Raw genomic sequence first — 14,004 nt, 5'->3', positions numbered from 1 at the left:
TAATTTTTATATTATTTATTGTTATTACAATATATAATTATGTATATTATAAATATAGCTACCATTCGATTGGTTTATTGTAAAAGAAATTTATAACTTGATATTATAGTTTTTTTTTTTTTTATAAAAAAATCAAAACTCTTAGCAGAGATTTCTGTTCCTAAAATAAAGTTTTTCCAAATAACTTTTTTCTAACAAAAACAACACCTTCAGAAAGTCGAATTATACAGGCATGTCACAAAATCATACCGAAATGGTTTGAATTTCGCAATTCAAAATCGTACGATTTTGTTTTACCTTCTTCAAATTTCGTACGAATTGATGGACTACGAATTCAGTGTAAATATGGCAGCATTATATATTCAATATGGTAACCTTAGGAGAATGAAGGAACGAATGAACGAGGAATCAAAACAAAACACATGATTAGAAAACAACGTTTTTTTCCAATCATTATTTTGAAAATATTTTGTTTTTATTTTCCAAAACAATAAATATATACACAAAATTGCTTAGAAAAAATCACTTAGAAAAAAATTGTAATCAGCTGGCAGCTCTACCATACCTTTTTGTTGTACCATGCGTAATAAAACATTGTTTGGTTTTCACAGATGAATAATTTTTTGTTTGACGAAAAAAGTGATTTGGCAACACTTTGTTAACAATTGCCTTCGTCAATTGAGAAACCATTAAAATTTGCTAATTATTTTGAATAAAAAGATTAAAAAAGGTAAATTTAATTGTGTATTTTTCATTAAGACAACTTTTTTATTCCTTAAAAGTATTTTGAATCGAATCGAATCGAAAAAAAATGTTGCGCCGAATTCATTCTAGGTTTACGTATGTCATATACGTCAGAATTTCTGACAGACCATCTATGGCTGACATAAATCATGGACATAAAGGCCAGAGCATGGTCTAATATATAAGGTAGGCCAAGAAGACTACAATTGAATAATAAAATCCAACTTAGTTCTCAGATTTGCCGACCTTATGTAGGCTATGATCCATAGGGAAATTCATTCTCTGGCTTATTATCGTCCATATTTTATTAAAGTCGATTTTTTTCAAATTTTTATATTTATTATTATTTTTATTTATTTTATTTTTATTTATTTGAACAAAACTTTCTTTTAAGAACAGAATAACATCTAGTTCGAGTTTTGGATATTTTTGCAAAAATTTCTTATTAATTCTTATTAATTAGGAGCTGTAAAAAAGATCGTTGCTTCATATTTTTGATAATAGTAGTGGTGGGGAAATGTTTGAAAATTAAAAAGACGAACATATATTTTTTGAGGTTAGAATGAATTTTAATTTTTACTATAATTTTGAGCAAAGGGAATTATTCTCAATGCCACAAAATTCTAAGAAGAGATCAAATTGAAAAAATAATATGTGTTCATTCTAAATCTCCCAACGTTAGGATGGCAACTTTTGTCGTTTTTAACCTCAAACATGTCCCTTTTTTTTAAACATATTGATTTTTTTTAAAAAGAAAACAAGTTTGGAGAAAGAGAAAAATAATAAAATTACCAATTTAACTACTTGGCAAAGAAGGGGTTAGTTGTTGCTTTCTTTCCTGTAAAAATGTATTGCTTTTAAAAAAATTTCTTTGAGAAAAAAGCTAAATTAAAAATGTCAAAGAAAAATACCGATGTCTTTAGGTGCAATTAGATGGGGGCTATAGCAAAACTCAGACAGGAACACATATAGCCAATTTACAGCAAATTCGGGATTAAAATCGTGACTTAGAAACCCAAAAAAAAAAAACTTAAATCTGTCGGTACAGTTATATGGGGGCTATATCAAAATGTTGATACATATAGCCCACAATCCATTACAAAAGTCTTGGAGTCCTAAAACACATCTGAGCACAATTTTCGCAAGCTAGAGTGATTTCCACAGACGGTCAGACGGTAATGGAATGACAAACAAATGACAGACTTAAGTCGGTCGGCTCAGTTATATGGGGACTAGAGCTAAACGTGGACCTATAAAGCCCATTTTCATTTCCAAAAGTCGGGCTCACACATCTGAGTAAAATTTTTCGAAAGCTAGACGGATTTCCACAGACGTCCGACCGTCCGCTAAATCAACGCTTATTCGAAATGTCTATTTCGAGGAATGACAAATCTAATGGTGAGGATACAAAAATACTTTTTTACGACTTTGAATTGAACTTCAATAGAGAATCAGTTTTTTGTGCCAAAAATCCCATAGACTGCTTGATTTAAGGACTTTCAATATCTTTGGCTATTTGGAAATTTGTCACAGAACTTTTCAGAATACATTTTAACCTGGCATAGTTTGAATTTCATTTGAATGAAAACTGTATACATTCTCAAGTGGACCTTCAAAGACCTGAAACGGTTCTTTTTTGTTATAATTTTGGTTAAATATTATAAAAACGGAGTTCCGTTCCACATCAATTCTAGGCCATTAAGTAAACATCATTAAACTGTGATAAATTTTAAGAATATTTATTTATGGTCAGTCAAGACCCCACTGAATCTTTGAGACACTAAATATTGTCAAGAAAAATCCTATCATTTGATGGAACATTTAGGAATTTTGTTTAATTTTTTTTTTTGATTTATTTTCTATTTTCCTCTCGAGACGAGCTTAATGATCTGAAATTTTCAGCGAAAGGGAAAGCCAGTTAGACACCATAACTTGATGATGGCTTAGAAAGGCAGTTCTTTGGAAGCATATGCGAATTAAATCTCGAAGAATTCATGTTCGATTCAAGCTCTACAAGCAAGTCTTTCACAGCAAAGCTTGTTTTTAAGAATTTTGCTTATTTTTCTTGATAGGAACCTCTGAAAAAGACCCTTTTGGCAATTTCATAATCCTCACAAAAACCCTTTGGCGAGTAGTTATTAAAAAAAAAAAAAAACAATAAAAGAAGCTTTTTTGTAGGGATGTTTTTTTTTCTTATTTAGCAATTTTGTTTACTTTTCTTGAGCTCTAATAGAGAACCTCTGAAAAAAAACCCTTAGCAGTTTAATAATCCACACAAATAACCCTTTGCCGAGTAGTTATTTTTTTTAAATAAGAAAAAAAGGAAAAACGAATTGCACACTTGCCTTACTAACCAAAATAAAATCAAATACGAAAACAAAGAATAAGAATACGTTTTTGTTTGTTTTTTTTGTCACATAATATTTTTTTTTAAATATATTTTAAAAATATTTCGTTGATATTTTTAGTTAATGATTATTATTATTATTAAATTAATGATATTATATATTATAATTAATTGTTGTATTATTATTATAATTAATATTTTTAAATTAAGTTTAAGTCACTCTCCCTAAGAAAACATTAAAAAAAGTGTATTTCATATAAAACACAATTGTTATATATATAGAAAGTTTTTTAAAAATTTTGGTTTTTTAGACATGTTTTGTTTTTGTGTTTATTTTTCTAATTCCATTTGTTTAGCAGTTTTGTTGTATAGGGGGATGGGTTTTCTCTGTTTTCATTTTATATTCTTCTTTTATTAAGATTTCATTTTTTTTTACATTTAAACAATTTTCTAAATACATAAAAACTAGTAAATTTTATGATGGTATTTTTGTTTTTTTTTTTTTATACGCCACTGATATGGTTGTTAAGTGTTGCTTTTTATTGCTGATATTATTTGTTTTTTTATTTTTATAAAATAGGGGGGTTTTGTTTTAAATAATAAAAAAATGAATATATGTAAAACAAAATAATATTCAAAGGTTTTTTACTTTTTGGTTAAAACGAAACAAAAATCCATTTATAATTTTAGTTATTTAAAAAAAATCTTAACACTTTTCTTTCTATCCATGTTTGTTTTCTTCTTATCTTTCTTTCTTTTTTGTTTGTTTATTTGCCTGCAAAAAATCTTACTTGTCTGCTCTTAATTTACATTAATAATTGTTAGTTTTTGTTTATGTTTTTTACATATATGTTTTGTTTTTTATTTAAATTATTCAATTTTTTTTGTTTTGTTAAAAAAAATTATTTAATTAATTAATTATACAATATTTATTTAAAATTAAGCACAAAAATGTCTTTTTTTAATTGTTGTTGGTTGGTTGGTTGTTTGCTTGGTAAAATTGTAAATTTGTAAAAAGTTGTGCATTCCATTATCTTTTTCATTTTCATTTAATTAAATTTTTTGTTGGTTGCTTTTGTTTATGCCAAAATGATAATCAAATTAAATTAAATTAGAAACAATACTGCATATCTTAGGGGTACAGGGTGGCCCAAAATATTAATGAGGGGGTAAAAATAGGAGGAGATTATAAAAATCAAATCATTTTTAGGAATGTCCAATTGAATGGGCATTTGTTAAATGATTTTGAAATTTGAGAAAGAATTTTATCTGGACTTTTGTCAGAAGACTTTTTAACTCTCAATAAAAACCATAAAAAATTGTTCTATTTTGAAATGGATACCATCCGACCCAATGGCCAAGATCATGGGGAATCTATATTTTTAAACCAGTAAGGAAAGCTCAAAAGTCGGGCGGGGCCGACTATATGATACCCTACACCCCTATGCATATTTAGTAGAGGTCTTGTAAAAGAAAGGTTTATATTGCAATTTCTGAGCTCTATGAGATATCGGGTACAAAATATCATTATGGTAGAGTGCATCTGCTGAAAGTTGGAGATTTGAACACCAAATCAGATAAGGAAATTTGCCAAACTCTGTTGAATTGTGAAAATTCATAGCATTTGGGCTAATATTAGCCATTTGGCGCACAATAAACCTGAAATCGGATAATGGGAGCTATATCCAAATCGGAACCGATCTTTATAAAATTGAAAACAGTTATTTCTTGGCTGTATCTGATATCTGGTACCAAATATTATTCTTGAGTGACTTAAACACCAAATCGGATGAAACATATCTATATATATGGGAGCTATAGCTATATCTGAACCGATTTTTATCAAATTTAAAGTACATCATTCTATACTAAATTCGGTCGCAAGTGCCGAAATTCACACAATCGGACTGATATTAGCCATTTGGTGCACAAGAAACCTAAAAACGGATGAAACGCATATATATGTTAGCTATAGCTATATCTGAAGCGATTTTCAACAAATTTAAAATACATGCTTGTCGACTGAATTCGTTAGGAAATGCCGAAATTCACTCCATTTGGACTGATAATATTTAGTCATTTGGGCCACAATAAACCAGAAAATCGGTCGTAGATATATGTGGGAGGTTAATATAAATTTGGAAATGCCGAAATTCACTCCATTTGGACTGATGATAGGTCGGTCGTAGATATATATGTGAGCTATAGCTAAATTTGGACCGATTTTCAATCCAATTCCTATAGGGTTCGTCCATGAGCCATACAAATATTATTTGGAAAATTTCAGCTCAATCGAATAATAAATGCGACCTGCATTTTGTTTACAAAAATACATAGACAGATGGACACACAGACCGACGGATATGCATAAATCGCCTAAGAAAGTGATTCTATGCTGATCAGCCAAAAAGGAACTATGGGTTTATCCCGTTTCCTTCTCCATGTTACAAACAAATGCACAAACACATAATACCCTTACAAATATGTGGTGTAGGGTAAATAAAAAATAGTATTGGTCTTCTTTTTCAAGAGGTTTTGCAGATTTTCTGTGACAATTCCAGGATATTTTCTTTTTAAAAATTCCTTATGGTAATTTATGGGAATAATAGGTTTCCATTTCCCCAAAATAATGACATGAATGTGGCCATCCATAAACCTCTTTCTTCACATCATCCACACTTCCCCCATTCACATACATTTTGGGCTACCCTGTAGAGCTCTCGTAAACATATCTCATCGAAAGTTGTAAACTAAATAAATTTGTTGCTCTTGTGGTATTTGTTGTTGGTTTTGTTAAGCATGCAGTTGTCTTGTGTTTTTCTATTGTTATACTCTTAGTTGTTCTTGTTGTTGTTGTAAGCACATAATTTCTTAATTACATTGTAAAAATAACATACATACATAATTATATTGTTTTTTCTTTTCATTTTCATCTTTTTTTGTATATATTTTTAGTATTTCATGTTTTTGTTGGTTTTGTTGTATTTTCATTTTCCTTTTGTTTTTTTTTGTTTTCATTTGATAATAATACTACGATTTTTTGTGTTGTTTTTTTTTTTCGAAAAAAAAAAGAAATAAAAATAAGCAAAACCAATAGGACCTTAATTCATTTCATTTATCTTGTTCTTCTTAGAGTTTTAGTAATTATTTTTTGTGTTTTTGTTTTGTTTTTTGTAAATCTGTTTGTTTTTATCTTCTCTATTATTATTTAGATTAGATTATTTTTTATATATATATTGTCAAATCATGGTTTCTTGTATTCTTCATTCATGTTTTTAATATTTTTTTTGGTTATTTTTCACATTTTCATTTTTTGAGATTTTTTTTACACAAGTTTTTTGTTTTATTTTATAATTTTTATAATAAAGATAAAAACTAATTTCTTTTATTTATATAAATATTTATATATGGAAGTTAATAAAACAAAATAATAAAAATAATTAATAAAAAAAAACTTATTTAAGAAAAAACAATGAGAAACAACAATTGCTGGTTGATTTGATTGGTAAAAGTTCCATCGTTACAAACTAAATGAAAATTTAATAATAATTAATTAATAGAAAAAAACCTTACAACTCAAAAGTGAGATTATGAGTAAAATATTTATAAGTTTTATGTGTGTGTATATATATATATATATAGAAATTACAACAAAAATTATTAAATTATATACTATATAATGTAATAACAACAAAAAAATAATAAGCAAATTCATTTAAATATAAATTAATAATATTTTTTCAGTTTAATTTATTTCATATTTTCATCAATTGAGGAAGAAAGCCTAAAAGCATGCTTTGAATTTGTTTGTTTTTTTTTTTGTTTTAAATTATCACTAAAATTCTATTTGTTGTTCTTGTTTTGTTGTTTGCACCTTTTTGTCTTCCTTGGGTGAGGCCTCTTCTCAGTTGTTTTTTGTTATTAAAACTTAAATAAAAATAAAATAACTCAAAATAATTCAAATTTATGTAGCACACCTGTCTGCCATCTTGTCTTCAGTTTTATTTTAGCTGCTCTTTGCTACTGTATTTTCTTCTTCTTCTCCACTCATTCTTTCAAATAAAATCTCTTCTTTCCTTGTAGCTTTTCCATTTTAATTGTGGGTTATATTTTGCTGTTTCATTTTATTATAACATCTTTGTCTTCACGTCTTCTTTCTTTTGTTTAATGTTGTGGTTGTTGTTGTTGTTGCTGCTGCTGCTGTAATGATGCCGCCGACATCATTAGGGCATCATCTCAGTTATAGCCAACATCTTGTTTAATTTCGGCATCATTCTCCTTTTCAATCATACCCTCATTGGCGGCATTATTCCAGGCACCATTCATACTTTTCGATGATGAGAAACATAGCTTCATAATAAAGGGGAATTTGGTGCCTAGCGTAAGTAAATGAAATGAAAGAAAGTGGAAAAAAGAAGACAAGAAAAATTAAATATAATCAGAAAAGGATTACAGATTTAAGCAGAAACAAAATTAATAAATAAGTTAGATATCAAATATTATGGCAATAAACGCCTTTTGTTTGGTAGATTATGAGAGAATTTTATGTAGAACTTGATTTCCTTTGGGACCAATCCCCCCATGGCAAGGGTGTTATGGAACAGAGTTTGGTCACTACGTTGAGTTTTGTGAAAGAATTCACACCACCTCAAAAGGAAAATATTTTGTAACGAAATTGTTTGTTAAATTCTCGTCAAACTATCATAGCTACAAGTTTCATTTGTTTGGTGACTTATAGTGAAATTTGATGAGGAATATTTTTTTTCTTGACACCACATACCTAAAGTTAAGCTTTACCCAGAAATTTTCACGAAATCGAACTTAAATCCGAAATTTAGTCATCATGAAAGCCTAAATTATTTGTCTCAATTTAAAATAAACTTTTATTGTTACATTCATTATACCTAGCTGTTAGTTCTGTTTCGAGACTCATAGTAAAATTTGATGAAGAACATCTTTCCCATTGCCACCGAAGCTCTTCAAAGAAGATTTAAGGGATAACTTGGCCCCAACTCATAAAGAGGGCAATATTAGAAAGGAAATATTTTTGGATACGCATTTACAATTAAATTGCAGTCAAACCACAATATCTACAAATTTGATAAGTTTGGGGGCCTGGACTGAAATTTGATAAGGAACATTTTTTTCCTTGACACTACCTACCTAAAGTGAAGTTTTCTTCAAAAATTTGCACCAATTCGAACTCTAATTCGAGATTTATTTAAAATTGCAGCCTAATTATTTATTTTAATTTAAAGTTAAAATTTATTTTGTATTTATTATACCTAGCTAAAAGTTCTGTTCTGAGACTCATAGTAAAATTTGATGTAGAATAAGTTTTCCATTGGCACCAAATCTCTCCAATGAAGATTTAAGGGACAAACTGGCTCCAATTCAGAAAGAGACAAATTCAACGAGAAAAAACATCGTTTTTTTATCCTTCAAATTTTAACAGAAATATAATAGTTACGGATTTTTGTTGGCTGAAATGTTCTACACATTTCTCCTTAAAGCGAGTTTTTTTTTATAATTCTCATGAATGAAATTTATGAAATTTTCAAAATTTCTTTGTAAGGACTTGTTGAATTGAGTTGTGAGACATTTTTTTCTTGATTTTAACCCTCAAATGGCCACAGAAAGGAAGAATTTATATTATTGATTTAATTTTATACCAAATTAATATAATTTTGTATTCAAATATTCCAGTCTTGCACTTATTTCAAAGAGAAATTAAGTTATTCAGAGAAAATAAAGTAAACGCCTGGAAGTATGCTTTGAATTTCTTCATTAAATATAGAGACCAAGTAAAGCTAACTTTAAAGGTAAATACGTGAATGATTGGTTTAAAACTAATACAAATTAATAAATGTTGTAACATCTGAGGAGCCTAGGGAGCAATACTGAGGGTCATAAGCCGTCGTACCCCAAAAGATAGTGGAGAAAAGCTCTCAAGTAATGGGAGAAAATGTGTTTTTATGAGAATGTTTTAGTGGATTATTTCGCATCAAAATTTAAAATTTTTACAATTCAAAGGGCAAATAAAAATTTGCGTTTTGTTTTGTCAAGCTATCCTTACGGAACTGTGTCTTCAAAGTGTAAATCTCCCAAAGACTTGTTAGACCTAAGAGTAGTTCTGAAAAATGGGAGAAAATGTTTAAACTTATATGAATCAATTGTCGCCCATAAAAGACCTACTCTAAAATGCCAATTCTAAGTTCTAGTGATAATTATTATTATTTTTGCTCTCTAAGGCGTCAAGTGTAACCTTGGTTTTATACTTCTTCTCTCACAACTATTTTTGTTATTTTTTTATTTCTTACCTTTGCCTTCAATGGGCAGATGATTACACTTCATGATTGCCAAAACAGCCTGGGCAATATTGGGGAATTCAATTAGACCCGATGAGGAACGTTCGGTCTTAAGGGGGAATAGCCTGACAGATGTTGCAGGAACCTCTTTGATATTGAAAATGCCAATCAATTGATCCTCGGTGAGACCAGGTGGTGTGTTGAAGAAATGTAAAATCTGCAAAAATAAAACAAAAGAAAATATTTTTATTATTTTCAACATTCTCTTCTCAATTTGAAATTCAATTCTCTTACCTTGCTCGGTGGTTGTATACGATTTTTGCTAGCCTGGGCTGGCGATAGGAAACGATTGTTCTTTGAACCGGTGTATTCTTTGAAGCTGGGTGTGTGATCGGCCAATAGGAAGGGATTTATGACTTCGGACAAAAAGTTCTGTTTGGAGAAGGCGATTTGGATTTTGCCCTTTGTGCCAACGGGAATGTTGTTCAGATGTTGGACGCAACGTTCGACAGCCACTGAATCGCCCATTTGCACCATGGCAGTGCCTTCTTTGGTTTTAAGGAATTTGATCTGCAAGAAAAAACAAAGCAAATGGTTTTAGTTGAAAAATGAAATACTTGATTTCAGTTCCCAGGGAATTTGGGCAGGTGTTTTCTTGCAATTCAAGTTGAGTGCATAAATTATTAAATGTAGCTCCCCCCTTCCCCAACCCAAGCTGGTTATTATTACGTTGTAGATTTTCTATTGGCTATTTTGTGTTGTTGCTGTTGTTGTAGTCAATGGCCATTGATGTTTCATAGCAAAACATGATTGCCTTGCAAATTTCCCGTTATAAAAGTTGTTGAGCTCCAACCATCAGCCAGCCGGCCAGGCAATAATGCTCCCCTCTCCCCGTAGCTGTTCCCCCATTCACAAACACACAATTTATGTTTGCAGCAGCTTGATTACGGCAAACGGCAATTGGTTCATTGAATTATTGCATTATTGCGCTTTTATTTCGTTGATGAATGTAACTCCTCTCACTCTGAGGCAGTGTTGCAGAATAATTGCTCATAACAAGATATTTGTTTGCACACCGCAGCAGGGTTTTGGTGAACAATTTTGATAAAGAAAACCGACCAAAATGAGTTTGGAAAGGAAATGACCAATATTACATCAGCATGACCAAAGGGGAGAATGTAGTCCCCTGGGGTCGAAAAATATTAGAAGCCACAAAACCGTCACAAAAAAATGGAAATTTGGAATTTGAAGGGGAAAAGAGTGGGTTTGAACGGAGTCGGTTCATGCAAGCATTCATTTACCTAAGGAAACAAGTTTTTTTTTTTCAAAAAACTAGGAACTACAAAATTTGTCTCAAAGGAAAATTCCTTCAAAAAGTTCAAAAATGCCTTTCTGTTTGTACAACATAAGATGGAACATTAGTTGGGATTTGAACAGAGATCAGATTGGGACGTTATTATACCAAATCAAAAATAGCGTCCTCAAAATTTGAACAGCAATGTAGGCAAGACTTCCGGGCATCATCGTTGGTTAGAAAAAAATTAGCTAAGCCCAAAAGTATACCTTCAAAAAACTTTATTTAAATGACAAAGGCTTAGATTTTGAAATAGAACCTGACATCGGGGACCTAGAGAAAAAATTGAAAAATGACTTTCTGTTCGTGAAATAGAAGGAACAATAGCTGGGATCTGAACAGAGATCAGATTGGGACGTTATTATTCCAAATCTAAAATAAAGCAGGAAAGTCGGAAAGACTTCCAGGCCTAATGGCTAGTTAGAAAAAAATTAGCTGAGCCTAAAAGTATAAAATTAAATTGAATAAGGAATGTCAAATAGGTCTCATGGCTCGTTGAGAAACAAATTAGCTGAGCCTAAAAGTATACTTCAAAAATGTCTTTAAAATGACAACGGCTGATATGTCATTTAGAAGTAAAAATATATTCTGGAGGAGCCTTTCATCAGTGACCTAGAATTATATTCAGATACTGATTATTAAAACCATATTTGGTTGAATACCGGACCCTCAAGGAGACCAAATTGGGAGTTAAATTAAATAAAAAGGTCCTTAATGAATAATATCATCCTAAAACTGAAAAGGAATGTCGGATAGCTGAGCCTAAAATTATACCTCAAAGAAACTTTTTGTCATTAAGAGGTAAAAAAAGATTCTGGGCGGGCCTGCCATCACGGACCTAGCATTATATACAGATACTAATTACAGAATTAATATTTGGTCGAATTGCCTAGGCAACCCTAATTCCTTATTCTCGAGCTCGCACTCACATAAATTCGCCCAGCAACCGAATAGAAAATTAGGATTTCTTTCCCATGTTTCACAGAGCCAAAAGATATCAATTATAAATATTGGTGGTGAACATGAAATAACGACTGGCGATATGTTGGGAGGGAGAGCGGAAAGATTGGTGGGGTAAACATTAGGTTTTGTTCGCAAAATTTTGCCAAGTGCTACAAAATGCAGCCGTAATGCCGCAATTCGTCTTAATTTGAGTGGTAGTAGTTACAACAAAATCCATTAACGAGTGGTCAATACACAATCTTGCACACACACATGCAAACAACAACAAACAATGTTGCACTGCCTGCATGGAAGAATGGAGTATGCAAGTGGTCGATGAGTTAGGCAAAATTTTGGGCATCAACACGCAATCATCTACATTTCCACTTAAGTATGGGCACACAAACCAATTTATAAGCACCAAAAATGGAGGCCATTATGAGCCAACACCAAGCTAGGTATGGATTTGTAACAAATATTTTTATGCAGCAATTGCTAAAAAATGCTTATGAAAGTTTTGTTGCTGTATTACAACAGAGGAAGCAAGAGAGGCACAGGCTCACAAAACACGTTTGCTACCAAACATTGGCATAATTGAATTTTCTAAGCGCAATCATCCACTATTAAGGTTCAATGAAATGCACACACACACAAAGTTGCAAAAGCCCACTCTCCCTTTCCTTCTCCTCCTCTCTCAGAGAGGGAGACAGCCAAGCAGTGCAATGAAACATGTTGATGTTGTTGAAATTACACGGCCTACTACCAACCCATCCAACACGCAATGTAGCAGCAGCAACAACATCCCCAAGGCGTTAGGCAGTTTCAATTGCTGTTGTTGTTGTATTTTACACTCTCAATTATTATTTGGAAAAATGAAAACGCAGCGTGTTGATCGTTCATAAGGATTTTCACTTTCACTTGTGCATGAACATACGTGCTGCCATTACAGGTGATGCTGCTGATGTTGATGATTGGTCATTGAAAGATCATTGCTCTCTCTCTCCCTCTCTGCCCCTTTCTCTCTTTATATTTATATCTCTGTGTTAATAATAGTAATGGGGTTTTGTGTGGATAATTTGAAATTGTTACAGGTGAAAATTATGAAACGTAATTGGGCTTTAACTATGAAGTTGTTCACTGAACTCTAGTAAATTTAAAAAAAATATAAAAAAAAAATATTAGAGGGAGAAATAGGTATAAATTTGGAAAAATTATAGAATGTGTTTAAAATTTCTTTATTAGAGGGAGAAATAGGTATAAATTTGGAAAAATTATAGAATTTGTTTAAAATTTCTTTCATCTTAATTTCAATATGCCAAGAAAATCATTTATATCTTAACTTTCAAAAATAATTAAAGAAAATTGATCAATGAACAGAAACAAAACAAATGGACATTTGAATATTTTTTACGATTCCATCAAATATGTTTCCCAAGCAAGTTAATTATGCTTAAAGCAGCTGGCTGCCGTTGATTATCCTTATGCGTGTTTACGGAAAGGCAAATAAAGATAATGAAGAAAGAAATTCTTATCGCAACATTAAGCAACAAATAATGGAGCTAAGAAGATGATGGCAGGGGGAACATCATGCCCCTCTTTCCCACAAAGGAAAATATAATATCCTTCCAAGAACAGTTTCTTTTCACAATTATCGTGGCAGAAAATGTTGGGACAGAAGATAGTCGCCTTCTTCTTAATAACAACTTCCAAATCAATGACCCAGGAAATGCAAAAGGACAAGGAATGGAAAGAAATCCTTACCACCACCACCGCCATCAGTTTAGGGGATAAATATGGGATTATTGGATTTTAATGAATTGTGTCTGTTGGTTTAATGATGTTCTCTCTCTCTCCCTCTCTCTATATGTGTGCCTTTGTGTTCGTTTGTATTTGTATTAATGCCTGACTTAGATTTCCCTCTTTGTTTGCAACATTTAATGGCAAATAAGAAATTAATTCAATTAAACGAAATACGCACAAAAGAAGAGATGCTTAGTTTTTCTTTTTCATTAATTTCTATTTTTTGTGTTTTTTTTCTATTTTCTCTTTTCTTCCCCTTGGAAAACAATTAAGTTTTTGTTGCTGTCCATAAGCTAAAAGAAAGTAACCTTTTTTTGTAGTGATTTTCGCCAAAAGATAAGACCACAGATAAATTGAATTGAACTGTTAATGACAGCCTCATGTTTTTGTTTTCCTCATTTCCTGTTACACGACACGACACCGACCAGGGGAGATTTAATTGTCCATAAAGGTCCTTGGGCTGTTCCATTGTCTATATTTTCTTTATAGAAATAAAATTCTTGTATTTT

General features: G+C 31.1%; 1 protein-coding gene across 10 annotated transcripts in view; it reads right to left on the bottom strand.

Annotated features, from left to right (window-relative positions):
- Positions 1–3,987: 3,987 nt before the first annotated feature.
- LOC101888418 (heterogeneous nuclear ribonucleoprotein L) overlaps positions 3,988–14,004 on the bottom strand; it is a 263,137-nt gene continuing 253,120 nt past the window's right edge. For 9 of the 10 annotated variants that reach the window (XM_059128975.1, XM_059128979.1, XM_059128980.1 and 6 more), the window contains 3 exons: positions 9,694–9,969; positions 9,412–9,616; positions 3,988–7,467 (listed from right to left, as the gene is read on the bottom strand). In XM_059128975.1, the coding sequence (XP_058984958.1) occupies positions 7,328–7,467; positions 9,412–9,616; positions 9,694–9,969 (621 nt within the window). In that variant the 3' untranslated portion in view covers positions 3,988–7,327. The remainder of the gene's footprint in view (positions 7,468–9,411; positions 9,617–9,693; positions 9,970–14,004) is intronic. The other variant, XR_009343724.1, reaches the window with a different exon arrangement.

Source organism: Musca domestica, unplaced genomic scaffold (assembly GCF_030504385.1).
Source record: "Musca domestica strain aabys unplaced genomic scaffold, Musca_domestica.polishedcontigs.V.1.1 58, whole genome shotgun sequence".
NCBI lineage: Eukaryota > Metazoa > Arthropoda > Insecta > Diptera > Muscidae > Musca > Musca domestica.
The sequence above is the reverse complement of the archived record's forward strand: the minus strand, read 5'-3'. Positions and strand labels throughout refer to the sequence as shown.